The sequence below is a fragment of the Echeneis naucrates genome, chromosome 17 (assembly GCF_900963305.1).
Source record: "Echeneis naucrates chromosome 17, fEcheNa1.1, whole genome shotgun sequence".
Taxonomy (NCBI): domain Eukaryota; kingdom Metazoa; phylum Chordata; class Actinopteri; order Carangiformes; family Echeneidae; genus Echeneis; species Echeneis naucrates.
In genome coordinates, this window is record NC_042527.1 from 15,825,158 (window position 1) to 15,846,623 (window position 21,466).

Genomic DNA, 21,466 nt, shown 5'->3' on the forward strand with positions numbered 1-21,466 from the left:
CTTCGGCCTCGTCGGCTCCTCCGTGCTCGTCCGGCTATTGTTGTGCGTCTTTGAGGGAAACCTCCACCATCAGAGGCCGGTGGTTTCTGTGTGTTTTCGGGTGCTTTCCCGGCTGCTGCCCCGCAGCACGAAGCTCCTAGCCTCTGTCGGCCGGCGGAGCGTCCGGGCCGTGAAGCAGCCCCGGGGATCCCGGCCGAGGACTTTGGGCTGGTGAACTAGTCATTCGGTATGGGACAGACGGAGGACTGAGACTCCACGTTAGAGAGACTGCTGCTGTCGACTCCTTTCTTTTTCTGCTCCTCCGGATTAGTCGACGCGAAATAACAACAGTACGAATAATAGCGCTAATAATAAACGTGCGGAAAAGGGGAGCACAGGACGCATGTAGCCGAAGATCAACGCTGCTGAGGTCGCTTTCAAGGTAAGAAGTGTTGGGCAGAGAGAAAAGTCCCGTTTTGTGTTGGACGGAGGGAGCGGGGCCTTGTGCTGCTCTCACACTGGGACAAAGTTGGGCAAAGGCGTCCGAGCAGTTTTTCCTGGTTGTGTTACTTTGTGTTAAAAGCCCGGCTCGGTGTTGATCCTGATCCAGGACCGGAGTCTTTGCTCGTACTCTCCGATGGCAGAAGACAACAATGAGGGAAGACTCCCAAACCGTCCTGGGACGAGGGTTGTCCGGTTTTAACCATCAAAATGAACACTATATAAGTCATATCACATTTGAAGCTGCGTGTCCTGCTTCATTTCAGACCTGTGTTTGAATTTCTCATATCAAACTAAGTTTACCACTTGCCCCCCACCCCCCCCTCACACAGGCTGCCTCACCCTGGCTGATCAGCTGCCGTAGGCCTCAGCTGTAATGGGCCTTTACACCAACATATATCATATAACAACAGAGTTTGCTAAAAATGCCAGAACCCCTTTAAACCTTTTCCAGCCGCATCCAACTCTGTTTTTGCATGCTTTCATTGTGATGGTGCGGCTCAGGCTGCAGCTGTTTTTGGTAATTGTTTTTGTGAGGAGGTTTAAAATGCAGTTGTGTTGGTATATTCAGCTGCCCTCACTGTGCATGTGTCTGTTGGAGTGCTTATATACCCTGTGCCACAGTAATCCTGCTCCGCGGTAATCCCTCTGTTCAAACAGCCCCAGTTGGCTTGACAGTCGTGTCTCCTTCACTCACGGAGAGAGAGACACAACTGGAATGGAGAGGGCTGTTTGTCAGAGGAGTGAGGAGCACTAACAGGTGGTGTTGGCTGGCCTCAGGGACTTGAGTTTAACTGGCAGCGTGAAGGATCCTCGCATGCTCGCAGAGTCTCCTCACTGCACGAGTAAGACTCTACAGTATCATTACAGTTGACTGATTAGAGGCCTCCAAGATGTTGTACCACAGTGGAAAGGCCAAAAGACAGAGTGCAACGCGCTCACATGTTGGAAAACTGAACGAACACTCACATTTTTTCAGTCTCCGATTTCAAGCATTCCCCGTCAGCGATGTGGGAACAGAGAACAAGAACTCCTCTTTTTTTTTTTTTTTTTTTTTTTTTTTTTTACAGCTCAACGATGGCTCTTTCTATATCCCAGCTTCCCTCCAGCCTTTGACAGGCACAGCAGGTGGCCCCAGTGGCTTGAATGGATGCGGAAGGAAGTTCCCCCCTCCACTCACTATGATTGGCAGAGATGGCAGGCTGCCCCGAAGATAAGACCGGGCTGCGGCTCAGAGAGTGTGCCAGGGCAATTACTGAGTTACGCTTCAGTAATGGTTTTCTGTGGTTGTGATTGAGGACAGTGTTTACAGAAAAAGTCTGTCAACTTTCAGGCTCCTATTCTAGATTTATCTTTCACACTATGTGCGCTTTCATGCAGATCTCAGGTTCTTATGTTTGCCCAAACCATGTAACAATCTAAAACATTATGTGGACACTCGATATCAACTTGGTAGTTTTTGGAGGTCTGAAATGATCAGTTGAAAACAAATCAAACTCACTCTGTTAGTAAAATGGAGAACATTTTCTGGTTTCAGCCTTTTAAATATGAGACTTCACAGCGTTTCTCCAGTTCCTATCACTGGAAAATAAGACATTCTGGTTTTAGTGGGTTCTAATAATCGACCCTTCCCTGCCAGCTGGCCGTGGCAGCGTGCCTCTTCCTCACCCTGTGCAGCAGTGTTGCAGTGTGGAACTATAGGAACGCCAAGTGCCATATTCAACCTCACCACATGTCTCTGTGATGTTGAATATGGCCGAGGTTTCAAAGGACTTTGTGGGTGTTCAGACCAAAAGTAGCTATGTTGGGAGGGGGGCATTGTTGTTTCAGCTGCTAGTAAGGTAATAGACACAAAACAAACAACATTTTCATTTTATATTTTCCAAAGAGAAAAATGCCATGGTAGTCTCTTTCAGACCAAGGTGACATGCTCATGTCTTCTTTTACCAAACCCCAAATTCAATTACAACAAAATAAAACTAAAAACTGTGTGTTGACCAAATATTTCAGCCCACTGTGAGATGCCATCAGTGGAGCTCAATTGAAGAGGCTGGTAAATGTCTCTGTAACAAAGGCACAGTGGCTTGTAATTACTTGAAAACACCTTTTTACATTCTGGGGATTTGGTGCGTACTCTAACAGGAATGTGCAGTTTTGGATATTTCACTGGCCAAGAGTTTTGTTGCATTACATCACATCACTTCAGCAAAATTTGAGTTGCAGAATGACCTTTCAGTTGTCTTTTAAAATGAACGAGGCTGCACTGTGTCATTTTGTGAACTATCCTTGTTAAATTTCATCAAACAACTATGGAAGAGCTTTGCTGATCAATCCTACAGATGCATTTCAGTGTGTACCAGAGCAGCACCGATGTATGATACATAATCTTAGTCATTATTGCTCAAAAGTTTAGAGTTAGTGTGGAAAAAAAAAAAACTCCTAAACTCCAGTGCTGTAGTCTCTGAATATACATCTTCTATGAGCACAGTTTGCGTCACAGTTTTTTCCCCCAAGTGACCACAAAGGTTACGCAAGGGAGAAGCTCAAAGGTTGAAGGGCCTCTCCCAGATCTCTCACAGTTCCATCTTACGTTATTAGTCACTGCCAAGAACTGTTTCGTGCTTAATCGTGTGTCTCAATGCATCCCACAAATGTAGCAGCAGGCATCTGTTATATGTATCTGCTACTGTACTGTCACTCTCAGGACTGTACTTTTCCATAAGAGCAGAAACTCTGGAATTTGTCTGATTAAAAATAACCTCAAATAATAACACAAATATAAAGGGATGGTGATACACAAGACAGACATTTGTTGTTCTTCTACCCTCTTGTGGCATTTCATAAACTTTCCTCTGATTTTTATGTGTTAATCAAAAATGTCCTTCATTTCTTTTTTTGTTAAATGTTTATTTGCTGCAGACAGCAGATGCCTCTAAAGACCTTGAAATTGAATAAGTGAATAACTGAATCATAGATGTGAATTTGACTGTAGGTCTGTGTTGAGTTAGGCTGCCGATCCTCGGTTTAATAAAAAAAAGTGTATGTGGCGTGGTAACTAGTGCCGAGATTGTTTTTCTTGAATGTCGCCTGCATGCTAGCTACAACCAAAGTTTTTCTCCCCTCACTCTCCAGCATTGTTTGTATTCAGGCCTGTGGGAAGCAGCAGTCTGTGTCTCCTTAATCTGACACGGCATCACTGGAAGCCTGGCTCGCATGTCACATGTCCTTGGATGGGCCTTGAACCTGCATTTATGTGCACAAATACAACTACATTTTGTGTGCTCCTCTACAGTATACCCAGGAGTAAAGAATATGCACGTGAATTCAGTTTCATTTATATATCAGGACAGTGAAAATGTTCACTCTTATGCAGTCACATACTACTGATCCAGAAGTCATTTGATACAATTTTTGCTTTGTAATTCAGTAAAGTGTCTCAAGCTGTTTCCCTATCTTCTGAAGTTTGAAATCTCCAGATAAACAAATGCTAACAAGCAATTTGCAGAAGAGTTTTTACGTCTGATCCATGATCCGCATCAGATAATCTCATTGTGGATGTAACAACCTAATTTAGGAAACCAATTTGGAGTTAGGGTACAATAATCTGCCTGTAATTTGATTTGCTGTGAAGTCAGTTTGAACTGTCGTGAGTTTTGGTAATTTTGTCACAGAACAAACACACACTCAGGGGTAAATTGTTCTCTGGGAACAAATACTCTTTTCTCTCTCTCTCTTTTCACAGTTTAATGTATTTCATGGAATGTTTTTTCGTAAATTGTGTTTGGACAGTTATGCATCTGAATGAAATATTCCATTGCTGAGTAGTTTTAGAACGTTTTGATTATGCGCTGAGGAAGATGTGTGGCACTGAAGTATTTGGGATAGAATTGGCCATAAAATAGCGTCCACTTTTACGACAATGACTTTATTTAGTTGTGCGGCAGTGATAAAACAGTCCATTCATACCAGCTGTGGTTGTAAATCTGGGCGTCTGCGTGGAAGCATCTGGTGGTTTTCGAATATTAAATCGGAGCACTCCGTTTGATTGATTGTTGTGTTGTTGGCCTCCACTGTAAGAATAGTGCGTCTGTGCCCTTATTAGCATCTGTGTTGTTCATGTTAGCATGTGTATGGGATCGTGAGACTGTGGGGGAGCATCACAAGATACTTTCTCTTTGTCCGTAACAAAAGGTAGATGTGGCTGAATACAAAAGGAAACCGAAAGCCTTTCTCTGTGGCGCTAAACAACGAGAGGTGAGGTTTGCTCCACAGCTGGTTCCAAAGATTGGTAGTACATTTGCAATGTAAAATACTTCCCCTTAAAAAGCTGAAAGAACAGATTTTAGGATTGAGTATATAACTGAAGATATCAGAGCTCCTCAGTTTCCTTTGTGGCCTCGAGTTGTCCTGAAAGAAGGAGCTGTTTGCTCTCTGTAGCAGCAGAATTATATCTTTAAAAATATCTTGCTCTTTTTTTAAAATGTCTTCTATTTTGACCTATTAATAAATCATATGAATACCATATCCTTAAATGAATGCCAGATTTTCCATAAGCTACTGTTTGTATTTTGTCTGAACAGTCTGACAAGCCAAATCATATGCCAACCCTGAGGGCTCCCCGGGGCCTGTCATGTATTTGTGGCCATTTTAGGAGCAACAGCTATGGATGTGAAATTTGAAAAGTGGCCCATTATTTCAGAGGGAAATATTTGCATGTAATTACATGACAGGATTTTGGAACTTGTGTATCTAAGTGTTTTAATTAGCTGCTCAGTCTTTGTTGATGGCGTTTGCCTTCATCATAAATCAGATATTCCACCTGCAATTTGATCAACAGCTGGTTGAAACAGTCATCTGGATGAGCAGTCGGCTTTCTTCAGGATTAACTCCGGCCTCAGCTGAGGATTGGAACCATGGATGACCTCTTTTAACTACACAGGCACTGCGTTTTCTGAGGTCAGCGGTTAGTTTGGTGGAGAGTTAGCTTCAGGGTCAGGCATAAAGGGTTTTGGACGTTTGGCAAATGTACACTAGAATTAGGTCAAAGGTTACGGCCATGTTTATGTTGGCTTCTGCCCTGATGTCTGTAGTATCTACTTGGCTCTTGTGAAAGGTTGAGGTTGTTGAAATAGTTTATAAACACATAGCATGATAGTGAGCATCAGGAAGGTCAGACAACTTGGGTAAGACCGGCAACAAATCATGTATTTTATTTACAGACTGACAGTTATTTATTTTATTTTTTTCTCAAAAATTTATTGTTGAAAGCAAAACTACTTTGCCTTCACTATAGTTTGCATTTAACCTCTCTCCTGGCTTGTTTGTCTGTCTGTTTATTTTCCTTTTTAGTCTCCAGTATAACGAAATAATGGACCACAGTACTATCCAGCATGTGTCTGTGGTGTCTGGGCTAAAAAGTGAAGCACCTGACTTCAGTCAAAAATGCTAAAGTCAGTTTCAGTCTTATAAAACTATGCTGATATTGGTTTTTTCACTGCACACGGGAGGATAGTTTGTTTCTATTTTCATATGTTGAAAACATACTATCATCGCTGCTCTTCAGCTCTGCAGTGTGGCTGTTATTTGCTAATCAGAGCGCTCAGTCCAAAATACTCATGACTGCAACTCCACTTCTCATTGGACTGAGATTATATTCAGTGTTGCTGTTACTGCTCTTCTTCTACTCTCATATTGTTCCTTCTGCTCTTAAAACATGTCTGATTTATTCGTAATAATTCATCTCCATCTGCCATCATTCCTCTCGCTGTCTTTCTGCTGCTTTGGCTTTCAGTCAATATTGTTTATCCATGCGAGGGAGTCAATACACCATTCATCTCAAACAAACTAGATCTATAGATTGATTGTTGACCCTCATTAGATTGGATGTAGGGATGACCTTCACAAGCTGAGGCCATTCTGTCAGAGGAGACCTAATGAATTTTTTTCTTCACCAGCAGGCTAAGTTGTAGTTTCTCATCGATGGATGAAAGTAAAATCAATACAACCATTTCAATTCATAATGCAAGAAAACGATTTGTATTTGGCATCTTTGCCCTCTGGAATTAATTTTTTTCCCCCGTTGTTTTTAATACAGTTACTAACAGTCTAATACAGTTACTGTTATGAGCGAGTTGTCCAAACCATAAAACATAAAACTATTGGCTGTTGTTTTTATTGAAGTTGAACCAGCACCTGCGCCTGCTGAGAGCCAGCAGTATTGGTGGAAATGGGAGGATTTTCTACCATATTCAATGTTTATTAACAGTAGTTATTTTAAAAGCTACCTGTCTTTGTCTTTCACACATGAATCCAGTTAGTTTCTTACACTTAAAACATGGCTGCCGTTGACAGCAGCACACAACCCTCTGACTGTGTGCAACCTGTCACTCCAGATGTATGAAATGATGATGATGATGGAACTGTGTTTGGCACATACCAGGATATGAGTCAGTGATCAGCCTTGAAGTGAAGTGTTCATCTGTGTTGCACTGGCAGTCCGTTTTATTGTGCAGTTAGAAAGACAGCTCCACTGAGGTGCTTGACATTCGAGGCCAAAGGTGGTGAAGAAACAGAGCAGTTGTCAGCTCATGACAGCACATACACAGAAACCCTACGTACTGACATGTATTTGGCTTCTGTGTGATGTTTGTTTTTTGTTTTGTTTTTTTGATAGAGGACGACACCCTTCTCAAAATATGAAACATAATCTGATCAAACACAAACCACAAACTGAGCTTAAAAAGAAAGCTGCATCTACATCTGAGGAGTCTTTCTATATTTTTTTTATCTGAAGAAGTTTGAGCATAGTTCTCAAAGTACAAACACACACACACACACACACACACACACACACACACAAATGGGGTGTTTCATCTAACAGTCTGCTCATAAGGGAGAGGATCAACTCTTTGGACCTGAGGGCTTTTCAGTCTTCTTTAAACTGTGTCAGTGATAGTGTGATCACAGGGGAGAGGTGAAATGGCCTCAGGCTGTAATCTGATCCAGCCTCTACCACGTCTGACTTGACAAACTTTTGTTAGAACTTGCAAGTCATTTTGAGGTCACGTGAGGTCACTCACTGACTTTTGGTCTTTTGTATTCTGGGTGGCAGTTAAGTATTTGAGACTTTCCAAAAAGCTTCAGGCTGGTTTGAACAGTATTCAAATTATTTATGACCCAATCTCAGTGTCATGGTGAAGCCTTTGGTCTTGCTGTTGGTAATTTTATGATGCAACGCACAGTTTATTTTGATTCAGTCTATTTTCAAGTACTGGGACTGAATCCTTCGCTCAAGATTTGGATTTGATTGACAGCGTGGAGAGTTCAATCATACACTGTGTGATATTGCAATATGAGTGACGCCTCTGGACTGATGTGCATGTTTTGAGTTAAACCAAACTTTAAAGTTATGTCCTTAATCAAACTGAATCTGGCACCACAATGCAATGGCTAAATACAAAATTCATGGCTTCTGGCTTTTCTGTTATTGTTTTCCTCTCTTGCACAAATGTTGTAATGTGTCGTAGATGATTGGTTTGTAGATAATCTGATATCATCCTTTGTGTTGATATTATATTTAGGTTGTACCTAAAGCCCACTTTGCTGTTGTATAACTGTTAAATTTCACCAAGAACTAACAACTCTGGCAACAATTTTATGGGGAAAAGGTTGGTTGGTTTCTGTTCTGTTTTGGTTTAGGGTAACTGTATAAATTTCCACTGGAAGATACTTTTTAATTGGATATTATGTATTCATCTGTATAACTACATCCTCTTTTGTCTTGCAGGCTTGACGATGGGTTGTGTGAGGAGTAAAGAGGACAAGGGCCCGGCACTGAAGTACCGACCCGACAACTCAAATGCCACGCCAGTTAACGTCCACCTGGGCCACTACGGGCCCGACCCCACCCTGATGGGTCACTCTCCAGCTATGAAGACGCACAACAACAGCTACAATAGTCACGCCGCTGCCCTTACACCCTTTGGTGGGGCATCTTCGACCATGACGCCCTTCGGTGGCGCCTCTACTTCCTTCACCTCAGTGGCTGTGAGCAGTCCCTTCCCCAGTGTCATCACAGGTTAGTCTGATGGGAAGATTCGGGGTTTCAAGGGGCGCCAGAGAATCTGGACTGTGAAACAGCTTTGAAAGTTTCACAATCCTCACTTCGTGTGAACCGCTATACAATGTTAGAATAAACGTAGCTGGTGGTTTTCTATGCACAAGACATTATGGAGCAGCAGATGTTATGCAAATTAGACATTTGGAACGAGTCAGACAAAACTTCAGGCCGAACAGAAACCCAAAGTTGGTCTGTAATATGGAAAGTAATGCAGCAAGCACGGCCTCTCAGCCACTGGAAACAATTACATGTACTGAATTCAGTCGTCCTTTACATGACGTACAGCTTTAATTCTAACCAGTATTTGACTTTTTTTATGTCTGACCTGTTGGTGATGTCAATTATGATCCTGGTGACAGAAAAAGTGATCAAATGCAGTTTCAGGTGTTTAATACATCTCAGATTAGATTGCTAAATCATGCAGCAAATGTACATAACAGACAAGAGTGATGCTTCATTCTCTCAACACACATCCGTCAGTCTCGGTTTTAGATAATCTGACCAGAGGGGCTCCTGCAGATCTAATCCTGTCTGTTCAATTTCCTCCTCAAGATAAACACAACACAGTGCTGTTGTCCTTCTGTGATCCATCACTTCTTACTGCAGACAAATCAAGTCATTTCATGATACACCAAACAATAATATATCACCACTCATCACTGCCATTCTCTGACCTTAACATTCATTGAAAAGAATCTTCAGATTCCCAGATGTGTCCCTGAAATAAATCAACATTTAGAGGGCTGGTTGTAGTCTTACACAAGGCTTTGAGGTTCAGGAAGGGAGATATTTGATAAAAGAGGCACAATCAATCTTCTTTGCTGCAGTCTGTTTGATTATCAGCTCCAAACTTGTTGACATGGTTGACAGAGTTTGCTGATGGACAAATGGTAAGGGAATCAGATGTATCTGAGGTCCTTGTGAATTAACCGTCTATCATGTCACACACCTCTAAGTCTCAGTGTCTCTGACTCTCAGGTGGTGTGACATTTTTTGTGGCATTGTACGACTATGAGGCGAGGACGTCGGATGATCTGTCATTCAAAAAAGGGGATCGCTTCCAGATTATCAACAACACGTGAGTACATTTGCTTTTTGCACTTGTCAGCTCCAACTGTGTGGATGTGTGGGTTCATGGTTGTGTGCGTCTGTGTGTGTTTTTAATCCCACATTGTATTCAGGTCTGATATTAAGGCTGGAATCTGTCTGGGTTAATGGCTTCCTCTAATGGGCCATCTGTTGAGTCCACATCTCTTCTCCCACCACAGATCAGTCCTCCAGTTTAGAGAATTATATTTGGGATGCAAAATGTACCACTTTTGAAGCATTTATTAAATAACTAAATAAATATGAGTTTAAATATTTAAAAACAGATTTTAGAGGCTGAAAATATACCTTCATATGCATTTTTTTTTTTTAATGATTAAAAAAAAAAAACTCAAAAAAATGTAGTGAGAGCAGATGTGTATGAGGTGTCAACAGAAACATATTAGATGACTTTAGTGAAATAAGAGGAGTCAGTTCAGGACACACCCTGAACACGGGGCTGATATTAAGACAAGCAGACATTTACGCTCCAGTGGGCAGTTTAGAGTCACCAGCCGACCAGCATGTCTGTGGACGGAGGGAGGACAACATGCAGTTACATACAGACTCAATCACAGGTTTGCTTCAGTTCTTGCTCTGATTACTAATCATGTTGCCTCTCAAATTATTTCAAGCAGGTTTTTGCAAAAAAAGTTAGGATAAAAGATGCATACATTCATTAGTATATAGAGTTTTAATCTAATGTATAATTATACGTCAGTAAAGAACCTTTTTTTCTGCACGTGTTTACAAAACCAACACCAACACTGTGACTCAGACTCCTGGTGGTTAAAAGGCAGCTGGATCAACCATATTCCTCCTTCTGTTTGTACACTTTTATACAAAACTTTCAGAGCAAGTTATTTGCCAGTCAGGCCTTTGTGTGCTTGTGTTTTCTAATCAGCTTCTGTCTTTAGGGAAGGCGACTGGTGGGAGGCTCGCTCTATCAACACCGGGCAGAAAGGTTACATCCCCAGTAACTACGTGGCTCCGGCTGACTCCATACAGGCTGAAGAGTAAGAACTGTTTGTCCTTTTCTAACGACATGTCTGCATCGTCTCTTTTTCCCACTCTATAACTTGTCTTCCTCATGCCTACCCTGTTGCTCATCCTGCTCAGTTGGTTACTGCCTAATTAAGGCGACATGATGAGCAGTCTAAAAACAATGGCACACTGTATTGTTGGCGTTCCCATTGCTGTTCAACCGGTGTGTTTTTAGACTGTTTTGACCTGATTTCTGATTGGCTGATGGACATTTTGGTTAATACTCGTGATTCATCGAAACTAAAACACTGCCAGCAGGTTAATTTGCCTCTAAAACATTAAATACCGGTTGCTGTCAGTGGATTAGATTCTTGGGTCCTTCCTAAATTTGTCTGGAAACCAATATATGTCTTTGACATTGAGGCAGTTCGGCTTGTTCTTCACATGGCAGGGTCTGTAGAGATTTAGTGAAGAAGAAGAGCTAAATGCTGACACTTTTATGAGCCAGTGTTTCATTTATTTATTCATTGCAATTGGGATGAATTATTTTATGCCTCCCTTATATGTGACGGAACAAGCCACCACCTGGAGAAGCAATAAGGTCTAATGAGAGCAGTATGCTCCAAGTTAAAATGAATGATATTTTAAGATATTTAAAGTAACCACATCAGAATAATATAGAAACTCCTGATGTTTCATGTTAGTTAACAAAGTTACAGTAATGTTAAGCTTGACATAGTTTACAAGAGTCCTTTAAAACCAGACAATCTCTAAATCATTTAGCATCTAAATAATCACATCCCCACCTCCATATTGTTTCCACATGGATATAAAAAAAATCCTCACTTGTTGTTCAGTATGATGTGACGATTCCTTCTGTGTGTGTGTGACTCTCTCTCTCTCTTTTGGCAGATGGTACTTTGGGAAAATGGGACGCAAAGACGCTGAGCGTTTGTTATTGCTTCCAGGGAACCAGCGGGGAACCTTCTTGGCACGAGAGAGTGAAACAACCAAAGGTTAGAGGATTTACCCTTTGAAAGCAAGATATTATAATAATGCTGTAGATTTAATTTGATGAAATGGGCTTTTTTTTTTTTTTTTTTTTTTGAATCACAGAGCAGCTAAATTATCTAGACAGACATGGCACAAAGTATAATTACTTCATGTTCGTTAAAAAAATATATAAATATAGTTGTGTTTGTGTCACCTTTATCAAGTATATTTCTTTTTCTTTTTAAAGGTGCATACTCTCTTTCTATCCGGGACTGGGACGACGTGAAGGGAGACAATGTCAAACACTACAAGATCCGAAAGCTGGACAACGGTGGTTATTACATCACCACTCGAGCCCAGTTTGAGACATTGCAGAAGCTGGTGAAACACTATACAGGTATGCAGCTTGTGCACATGTAGCATTTAAACTAACTGTTGTTTACAGCTCCAACTCAGGAGCATGCTGGTTATTTTGACTTTCAGACTTGTGTTCACCTATGGACTGTGTGATATTGGCCAAGCATCTTATATGTCTATAATTATATGGCATTTGGTCTTTGTTGTGTTTTTGAAAGCGTTCAGTATACGTAGTTCGTTCCTCCCCACTCTTGGTTCATTTGATGTTTCAGCCAGTAAATGCAGCGCTGGAAGAGGAAAATGCATTATTCAGCTGCTGATCTGCTGCTGGGATATGTTTCTGAATATGTTTAACAGAAGCTTCTCTTTCTGCTCTGCTTTCGTAAGCAGTGTCTTCACTGACACGGTCACAACTCATGACACATTTCCAAAAACCAAAACCATGTGAGCCAAGAGAAGCACAAAGGAAAAACTAAAGTTTGTTTAAAAAAACTGCCTTAAGACATATAATCCGCAATCACCATAATATTTATAAGCAGGCAGTCTGCTTTCACTGTCACATTGTGGTGTGTCCAGATGATGGAAACACATGCAGGACGAATAGTCAGTCTCCTAGAAGCAGTACCCATAAATAAGAGGTTGCTGGTTAATGGACTCTAACATTTAATTTCGGGTCTGGTGCTGTTGACCCTTCACTGCAGTATACAGAACAGGTCGGTCCTCCTTCACATCCCTTCAAGTCAGGAATCATTGAAAAGTCAAGTACAAACCGTAGGCGACGTTTGCAGATGGCGTTGTACTTGGATAGCACTTTCATATAATAGGCTGGGTGTTTCACAGTGGGGGTTCACATCACAGCTATTAGCTCTGGTCTGCCTGAGTGTGAAAAGGCATAGCTGAAAACAACAGCACTTTGATTTCAATGTTCTTTCCTGATAAATATTTAAATTCTTCCATCAAACACGTCATTAAAGTGAAATAAGCAGAGAATGGGATCTTAATCTGTGAGGACGGACTCTGGAAATGATGGGTCAACAATTTGCAGAGCTGCTATAGTGTGATTCACCTTCCTGCTGGGTATTAGTATTCACTGAACACAACTCAGCAGTTGTTTTTGGTGAAACATGAAGTAGCTGTACTGATTGATGATGGGCTGTCTTTTTCTCTCCAGAGCACGCAGACGGTCTGTGCTACAGGCTGACCACTGTGTGTCCCACAGTGAAGCCTCAGACTCAGGGACTAGCTAAGGATGCCTGGGAAATACCACGAGAGTCCCTCCGACTGGAGGTCAAACTGGGCCAGGGCTGCTTTGGAGAAGTCTGGATGGGTAAGTGGCTGAACCTGTGATGTGTACAAATGTTTCAGTCTTTATTTTCATTTTATGGGGAACTCGTTGAACTGAAGGATATTTATTTCCTAATCATATATTCATGTATCTTTTGGTAAAGGCACAGCATCGGTACCGTTCACTCCTGGGAAAGTGTGTCCAAACTTTTGGCCTGTACTGTAGTTTTTCTCAAACATGTAGTTTCATCCATAAATGTAAACTTAATTTAAACATTAATAAAAGTCCCAAGTTGAGTTGAGTAATTAAGTTTGAATATAATGGAGGACTAAGAAAACCATCAAATTAATCAGGTTTAGCAGTCCACTGACTGTGGCAGTTCTGCTGAAAAGAGAAGGTTTCACACAGAAGCACTGCTGATAAGGGTTAATGTGAAGGGAGTCCGGACGTCTATACAGCTTCCTCTGTTCATTCAACACAAACACTGGATAGAAATCCTGTGTTGCAGGAATACAGGTGTGAGAAATCAGTCTGCACAGTGTTCAGTGTATACATCAGATGTTGCTGAAGTAGACTGAAACCACATGGTAGCTGTTGAGGGATGAATCAGCCTCAGGATGTGTCCTGCCAAGATCCAGATTCCCAGAATCCATTTTACATACATGGAGTACATCCTGTGTCAGCAACAAACATACATAACTACACTTTGTAGCACTGATGTTTGACATGAATTAGTAAACAGCAAAAACATAAGAATACATGCCTGTCCATACATAACGCCTTACATACACAAAGTACACGCTGTGCATTATTAATAACTGTTGTAAGTTTAATGTAAAACAATCCAGATGCATTAGATGCATGGGTTAGTTCATGATTCACATTAGGACAAAATGGAGTGAACTGGCCTGAGTAAAGGGCTCGCCTTGGCCCACATACTGATGTGAATGTTGATTACTGATGTTGGTTTTCCCACACACACACACACACACACACACACACACACAGAGCTTGGTAATCACAGGTCACATCCTACGCTTCAGTTCTCCAGCCTGGTTGTGAGGCGGGGGCATTTTCAGCGAACATGACTCCTTCTTTCATCACTCGCTTATTCACTAAGCATGGCCTGAAGCAAGCCTCGACCTGCAAGCCTCCGCCGTGCTATCCCAGGAATCCCTCTCTCCGTCTTTCTGCTCTCTATACTGAAAATCCATACTCCGCTCACATGTTGCTTTGTTTTTAAATAGATCACCTTTGCTTGTGGCATTGGCCTCCATTACTGCCTCATATTATTATTATTAGATCTTATCATTGCCCTACTTTGTCATTCAGCCTGTGTGTGTATGCAGTTTGTTCAGTATTATTGATTCATGAAGGTCAGCCTCATGACGGAAGCAGTAGATCTCCTGCCTCAGCTCATTGTCAGTAAGCAGGGCGTGAGTAAGTGGCTCTCAACCAGGAAGTGGCTGATCATATAAGCTGATATGTTCTTTCCCTCCCAAGCTGCCCCTTTACCCATGGGAGCACTGCCAAAGATCACTAACAGTTGAATTTAGGATCTGTCAGTTACTCAGAAGTAATGGCAAAGTCTTTGAACGCCCCTGCAGCCTTTTGGTTTTGCAGCATGTACTGCTCCGTAAACTGGAAATGTCTGAATTATTTCCTGAACGAAACTCAGGATTGTGTTTCACTGCAAACAAGATATAATTGTTTTGTGTTCATCATATATTTTTATTCAGGCACTTGGAATGGCACTACCAAGGTGGCGATTAAGACCCTAAAGCCCGGCACCATGTCTCCAGAGGCCTTCCTGCAGGAGGCCCAGATCATGAAGAAGCTTCGTCACGACAAACTGGTGCCTCTGTACGCCGTGGTGTCTGAGGAGCCCATCTACATCGTGACTGAGTTTATGGGCAAAGGTGAGGACAGCCCTTCATGAAGAGACATTACACAACTCTGCATAGTAGGGACTGACTTGTTGTGCCTCATGACTGGGCTTTATAGACTCTTCTGTCTGAGCTAAAGTTTGTGTAAACCAAACAAACCCATCCAGTCATGAATAACCCAACTGAACCCTGCAGCCCTTCAGTAAACGGGTTTGATATTCCGTTTGTGTATATTCTCGTTCATCCAGATCATGATCGTATCCGGCCAACAAACTGAATCGTACACACGTGACTAGTCCTCAGTAGTCAGACTGACCCATTGAGAACTGGTGAGGCGAAACGTCTTCTTGGACAAATCCAGTTGCGTACAAGTCAATTTGTTGGCCTCTGGCCAATGTTTTGTTGTTCATTCAGTTTTTTTCCCACCTGAGAGGCCCCCCTTCCACTGGAACATGTGTTGTTATGTTTGGGCTTTTGTTTCACGTTGATGTTGGAGCCTCAGAGTGGCGTACATTCACAGAGTTGTTCTGACATGTTTCTTATGTCGGGTGTTAAACTTTTGACAAGAAACGTTGCATTTTATTTAATATTCATAAGGTTTTTTTGTTGGTATTTTAAATTACTTAATAATAATAATAATAATAATAATATTTGTAGAAAAATATTTTTCAGTGCATCAACTATAGTAACACTGCACCAAGTCTTCCTTAATCTGACTTTAGCCATTCTGACTCTCACAGCGATGTGTGCGCTTCGTTAAATGAGACTTGCAGTAAACAGTCCCCGTCAACAGATTTCATTTTAAGAATGTTGATTTCTCCCTTTCACTTTGGATTTTAAGGTCAGGGGGTTGATGAGGTTCTTCCGACTTTCCAAGTCAGACATCCGACTCGAGTGGATTTTCCTGCTGATATTTTTCAACTGGGAAATACGTGCTTGGCAATCCAAATGGAAACAGTTTAAAATCTTGATCTTTTTTAAGGCCCACTGCAGTGTTTATGTTCACAAGCCCACACAGTCACATCGCACCGTGTTTTCAGGCATTTCTGATTTGAATTATTTTGACAATCCCACACAAAGCTGGGACAGCTAGCAGTTATATCATAATATAATTTAGATCAGATTAAGTGAAAAAAAAAATCCACTTAAGTTAATCTTTTTTTTTTTTTTTTTTTTTGGGTATGCATTAGCTTTAACTGTAGCAGCCAGAATGATATTTCAGAGTCAACACTAATCGTCTTTGGCTACATGTGTATTCTGAGAAGAAACCTAATGAGGCACTAATGGTAACTCTGCGTAATATAAACAGCTGAAATTTGTTTGAAGTGTGCTCTTATTAAAACATGAATAAACGATAATAAACCAGGTCTGAGCTGAATGAAGGCTGCTCACAGTCATGCTTCATTTCTTTGTGTTGTGTTGATACATAATGAGATGTGTTGACAATATTTATCATCTTAACTCTTAACAGGTAGTTTACTGGACTTCCTGAAGGAGGGAGATGGTAAATACCTGAAGCTGCCCCAGCTTGTGGACATGGCTTCACAGGTAGGAACCAAACTCTGCATTTGAATGTGTCACCAGCTCAGACTGGGGGGGTTCATCGTGCATCAACTGTAAAACAAATAGTTTCATGTGGACAACTGTGTGTAGGTGTGTTGAGAGGCAAATACTCAGCCCAGTGAATAATGGATTCATTGTGTTGTACATCTGGCTCTCATATTTGTTTAATATCCAGGCTGACACCTTGACCTCCCTGCCTCACTGCTGTATGTGCTTTCCCTCCTTCTCCACCACTTAACTGCCTGTAGCACTAACTCTGCTCATCAGACGCCACTTAAGCCCCCTACTGTGATCTGCTCTTAATTCACCTCTCCGCACTCCCAAGCTCACTCTCCTCCTCAGTCAGCTGAGTGGAAAAGTGTTCAAGAATTAGACCGGGGGGTGAAGCCCCGAGATGCCTCTCAGGCAGTCGGTTGGTTTGTGGAGGTGCTGACAGATGTGATGAAAATGTGTGCCCTTGTTCTTCGTTTCACAGCAGCAGATAATCTTTTTTTAGGATTTATTTTACTGCCAACGTGAAAGCTATTATTCTCAGAAGCTACAAGTGGATCTCCCATGGCACTTTTTGTTTGTTGTTTAACTGTATCTGGATGCTAATTGTTTGTTCTGTTCCGTCCAATCCCGTCCCAGATCGCAGATGGCATGGCCTTCATCGAGAGGATGAACTACATCCACAGGGACCTGAGAGCTGCCAATATTCTGGTGGCTGACAACCTGGTGTGCAAGATTGCAGATTTTGGCCTGGCTCGGCTCATCGAGGACAACGAGTACACTGCCAGACAAGGTGTGTAGGCGTGAGTGTGAGGTGTGATCTGGATGCATTTTCTGCACTTAGATTCCAAAGTTATCGCCAATGCTTTGCTCCTACTTTGTACCTTAAATTCATTTCTCACCCTTTTCGGCCCAACAGTGCTGCTGTGATGGATTAATTGGTCCAGGGTTTGTTTTATGCTCTGTGAGCAATAAAAGCAATTTAAGAAAGATTTTGAGGAAATCGGGGGGGGGGGGCACTTAATTTGATTGACAGCGGAAATACATTTGACCTCACTAAAATGAAGCACATTTATGTCACAAAAGGCTACAATGTTGTATTCATATTTAGAGTTGATGGGATTCATTGATTTTGCATTTGTCTGTAAATGAAATTCAATTGTCAATAATCACAGTTTTTCGTTTTTAAATAGAGATACTGCACGTTCTCTAGCCACATAAATCTAATTAGAGAAATTGAGGCTTTTAATTTAAAAACCGATTAAAACTGACAGATTCAGGAAATAGTCAGCTAATGAATCAGGGATAAAAATAATCATTAGCTGCAGAATTGCTCATATTTCCAGATGATTCTGATCCTGATCTCTTCTTCTTCTCTACCAGGTGCTAAATTCCCCATCAAGTGGACGGCCCCTGAAGCAGCTCTTTACGGCCGCTTCACCATCAAATCAGACGTCTGGTCATTTGGTATACTACTGACTGAGCTGGTGACGAAGGGCAGAGTACCATACCCAGGTGAGAAGGAGAGCTGCACGGTTCATCAGTGATGGGATTCTACCTCAAATGGCAGGACTCGCTTCCCGCTTTTCTTAATTCAGAGCCTGAACTGAGATCTCTCAAATTTCCCTCACAGGAAACAGGAATAATTCAGGATTATTCCAACATGCTGGTTCTGATTCAGCATCTCCGTGATAGGATTTTCTCACACAGGCAGATCAGAATAGAACCACGTAAAGATGATGTGAGTCAGCAGATGTCTAATGACTTAACAGGACATGGGGAAGTACCCCCTCTCCCTCCCCATCATCTGCCCCCTGCTGTCTCTGAGCAGTACTGCAGCAGGTCTGCTGTTTACAGAGCCTGACCGGCACTGATTACAGACTGGGCCATATGGCAGACTTAACCACCATCCCTTGTAGAAGGCCATCTGGCTCCTGTGGCCTTCTTGGTTTCAGTGCAAACCATTTGGTCTAATTAATTCACCACAGAGACTGAACCCCCTCCTTCCCTGCCGTCCCCTCCCCGAAATTTTTATGACTCACTGGACGTTTGTGGCTCTGGTTCTACCCTTCCACAGTATTTTTGAGGAGCTCTATTTCTGTTCCCTCCCTGATAGCGTCGACTCAGCAGCAGGGGCCAGGTATACAGAGCATCTGCATGGGAACACAATCTTTTTCTATTTTCATCTGCACAGATTTAGATCCCTACATACACTCAGATATATGACAGGCACGCTATTAGAGCCGAGGATTTCAGACATAAGAAATAAATCACGCCAGCACCTCGCCGTCTGACATACCAAAGTCACTGGGTCCTGGTCTCACCAGCTGCTGTGGGCCTTGGCTCTCTCCCGAGTGTGAGATAATCTGATCCCCACTCTCCCACAAAGAGATGGAAGGAGTGTGGGTGGAGGGGGTGGGCAGAGACGGAGAGGATGCGGCCATCTCCATGACCACTGACTCTGTCATAACCTCTTTTAGTTGCAGTTCCCTATGGAGCTGTTTCCGCGTCGTGTCACTGGGTTCAGAATCACTGTCTTCCTGTCTCGGGAAGGAATCCACGACTCTGGGCCTCCAGTGGGGCCGGAAGAGGCCAGAGGGATTATGTAGTTCTGTTGTTTTTTATGACTGCAGTTTACTTGATGAAGTAAAAGACTGGTAATCTGTAATTAGATATGAACAGTGAACAGCAACAGACGTTTTATTCTCTGATCGCATTTTATCTCTACAAAACATTAACAGCATTTTTGCACTGAACGTTTTAACCTAGAAATTGTCAACACGTCTTCCAGGAAATAATGAGCCAACATCCACACTAGTTTTTTTTCTTCTTCTTTGACACAATGGTTTGCGTGGGCATATTCTCCCACTGTCAGCTGCAGAAGGAAATGTTCTCTGCTGCCTCGGGCTGCACACTGTGCTGTTTCCTAATTAAAACTTTTCCCATTGACTTTTTCACCACAAAACTTTGGCAAAATTCACACCAATAGGCTTTGATAACCAACAGAGGACAAGAGTTTTGTCAACATGATTTTAACAACAAAAACTGGAGGGGCTTTTCATGCTTTTTTTCACAATCTCTGCAGCCATGGTTCATGCTTTTATTTCTTTTTGTTTTTTCTTTTAGGTATGGTGAACCGAGAGGTACTTGAGCAGGTAGAAAGGGGTTACCGGATGCCCTGCCCTCAGGGCTGCCCCGAGTCTCTTCACGAGATGATGAGGCAGTGCTGGAAGAAGGAGCCGGATGAGAGACCCACATTTGAATACATCCAGTCCTTTTTGGAAGACTACTTCACAGCCACGGAGCCACAGTATCAGCCAGGGGACAACCTCTAGTCTGGGTGTTCTGAAGGGGGTTGGGGGTTGCGGGAGGGGGGGGGTGGACTTTGGCACTACAGAGAGGTACATCAGTGAAGATCAAAACTTGGGACACCAGAGAAGTTGGATTAGCCGGCAGATGCTCTGCTGGAACTTCAGAGAAAGAGGTTTCCAAAAGTAGTCCACAACCACACTGGCATATTTGCAAATGAACGAACAAAACATGTTTTCTGAAGTTGAGGTTTGTCTCTTGTGTCCCAGGGACCAAATATTCGGGGAAGTGTGCAGGTGTGTCAAAGGTGCTGGTACATTAAACTCTGGGAACCCTGCTAATCAGAATAATCTATACGGACTGGCCATGACACTGTGATCACTAAGAGAGGGATTATCTCTTCATTTCAAATCTACTTGCAGATGCACAGTTTTTTACTTTCCTTTTTTTTTTTTAATACTAAATTTCCTCTATCTGATCCAATTCCCACTCTTTGTTTTATTGTATTTTATTTGACAAGCAAGTCTTTGACCGTGGAATCAAGGTCTTTTATTTGTACATGAGTTTGGTTTGAATATGTAGGTCGATAAGTATGTTCTTTTGGGGATTTTTTTTAAGTGACCAACAACTGTGGTTATGTTGTGAGTATGTGCTGTGTAAAGTTTTGATGGAGGGTGAAGTGAATGGAAAAGTAAATGAACTGTGTGGATGTAAAATGTACTGAGAGATCAAACCAGATGTACATACAGTATGTGCAAAGAAATGTATTTTTAGCAGGTGTGATCAGCTGGGTGAATGAGAATATGAACATGATTTGCATGATTCTTTTTAACAGTCACTTGAATGATGACATAAATTTATTACATTTGTACTTTTTTTTTTTTTTTTTTTTAAATTCATTTAGATCTGGGACTTCAAATCATAAAGAGGTATTTTGATATTTTACAGGTGCGAAACAATTTTCCTGTTTAACATTTTATAAATGTTTTGCAACGGACACTTCAGCTGTGAAATTTAAGGTTGAGTTCATCTGAAGTTAGCATCTTGTCTTTGCTTCGGTGCACAACTCTGCTGTATATGGACGCTAAACTCAGTTCTCCTTATATTGCACACATCTTAACGTCGTCCCACTTTCGATGGTACAGAGATCTGTTCAGCACACATCAGCATGTAAATCCTACATGCAGCTGGAGTCTTTCTTCCTCTTCTTCTCACCCGGCTTTGACTGCACACTCCAGTGCCCTTAGTTCTGTGTCTACCAGAGGGAGCGTTACATCCAAAACCGACTCTGTGACTCAAATCTCTTTATTTGTAAATGCAACTATGCAAAGTCATCCAGTGATATTTAACGGAACATCTACGAATGGTGTTTGGCGTGTGTGCAGCTCCCTTTTGGGCTTCATTATTTCCATA

At 42.0% G+C, this 21,466-nt stretch overlaps 1 protein-coding gene across 1 annotated transcript; it reads left to right on the forward strand.

Moving 5' to 3' along the window:
- Positions 1–20,084, forward strand: yes1 (YES proto-oncogene 1, Src family tyrosine kinase). The gene is made up of 12 exons (XM_029523997.1): positions 1–421; positions 8,267–8,557; positions 9,578–9,677; positions 10,603–10,701; positions 11,582–11,685; positions 11,910–12,059; positions 13,191–13,346; positions 15,044–15,223; positions 16,662–16,738; positions 17,384–17,537; positions 18,128–18,259; positions 19,871–20,084. The coding sequence occupies exons 2-12, from the start codon at positions 8,275–8,277 to the stop codon at positions 20,077–20,079; spliced, it is 1,644 nt and encodes a 547-aa protein (XP_029379857.1). The 5' UTR covers positions 1–421; positions 8,267–8,274; the 3' UTR covers positions 20,080–20,084.
- Positions 20,085–21,466: the final 1,382 nt, after the last annotated feature.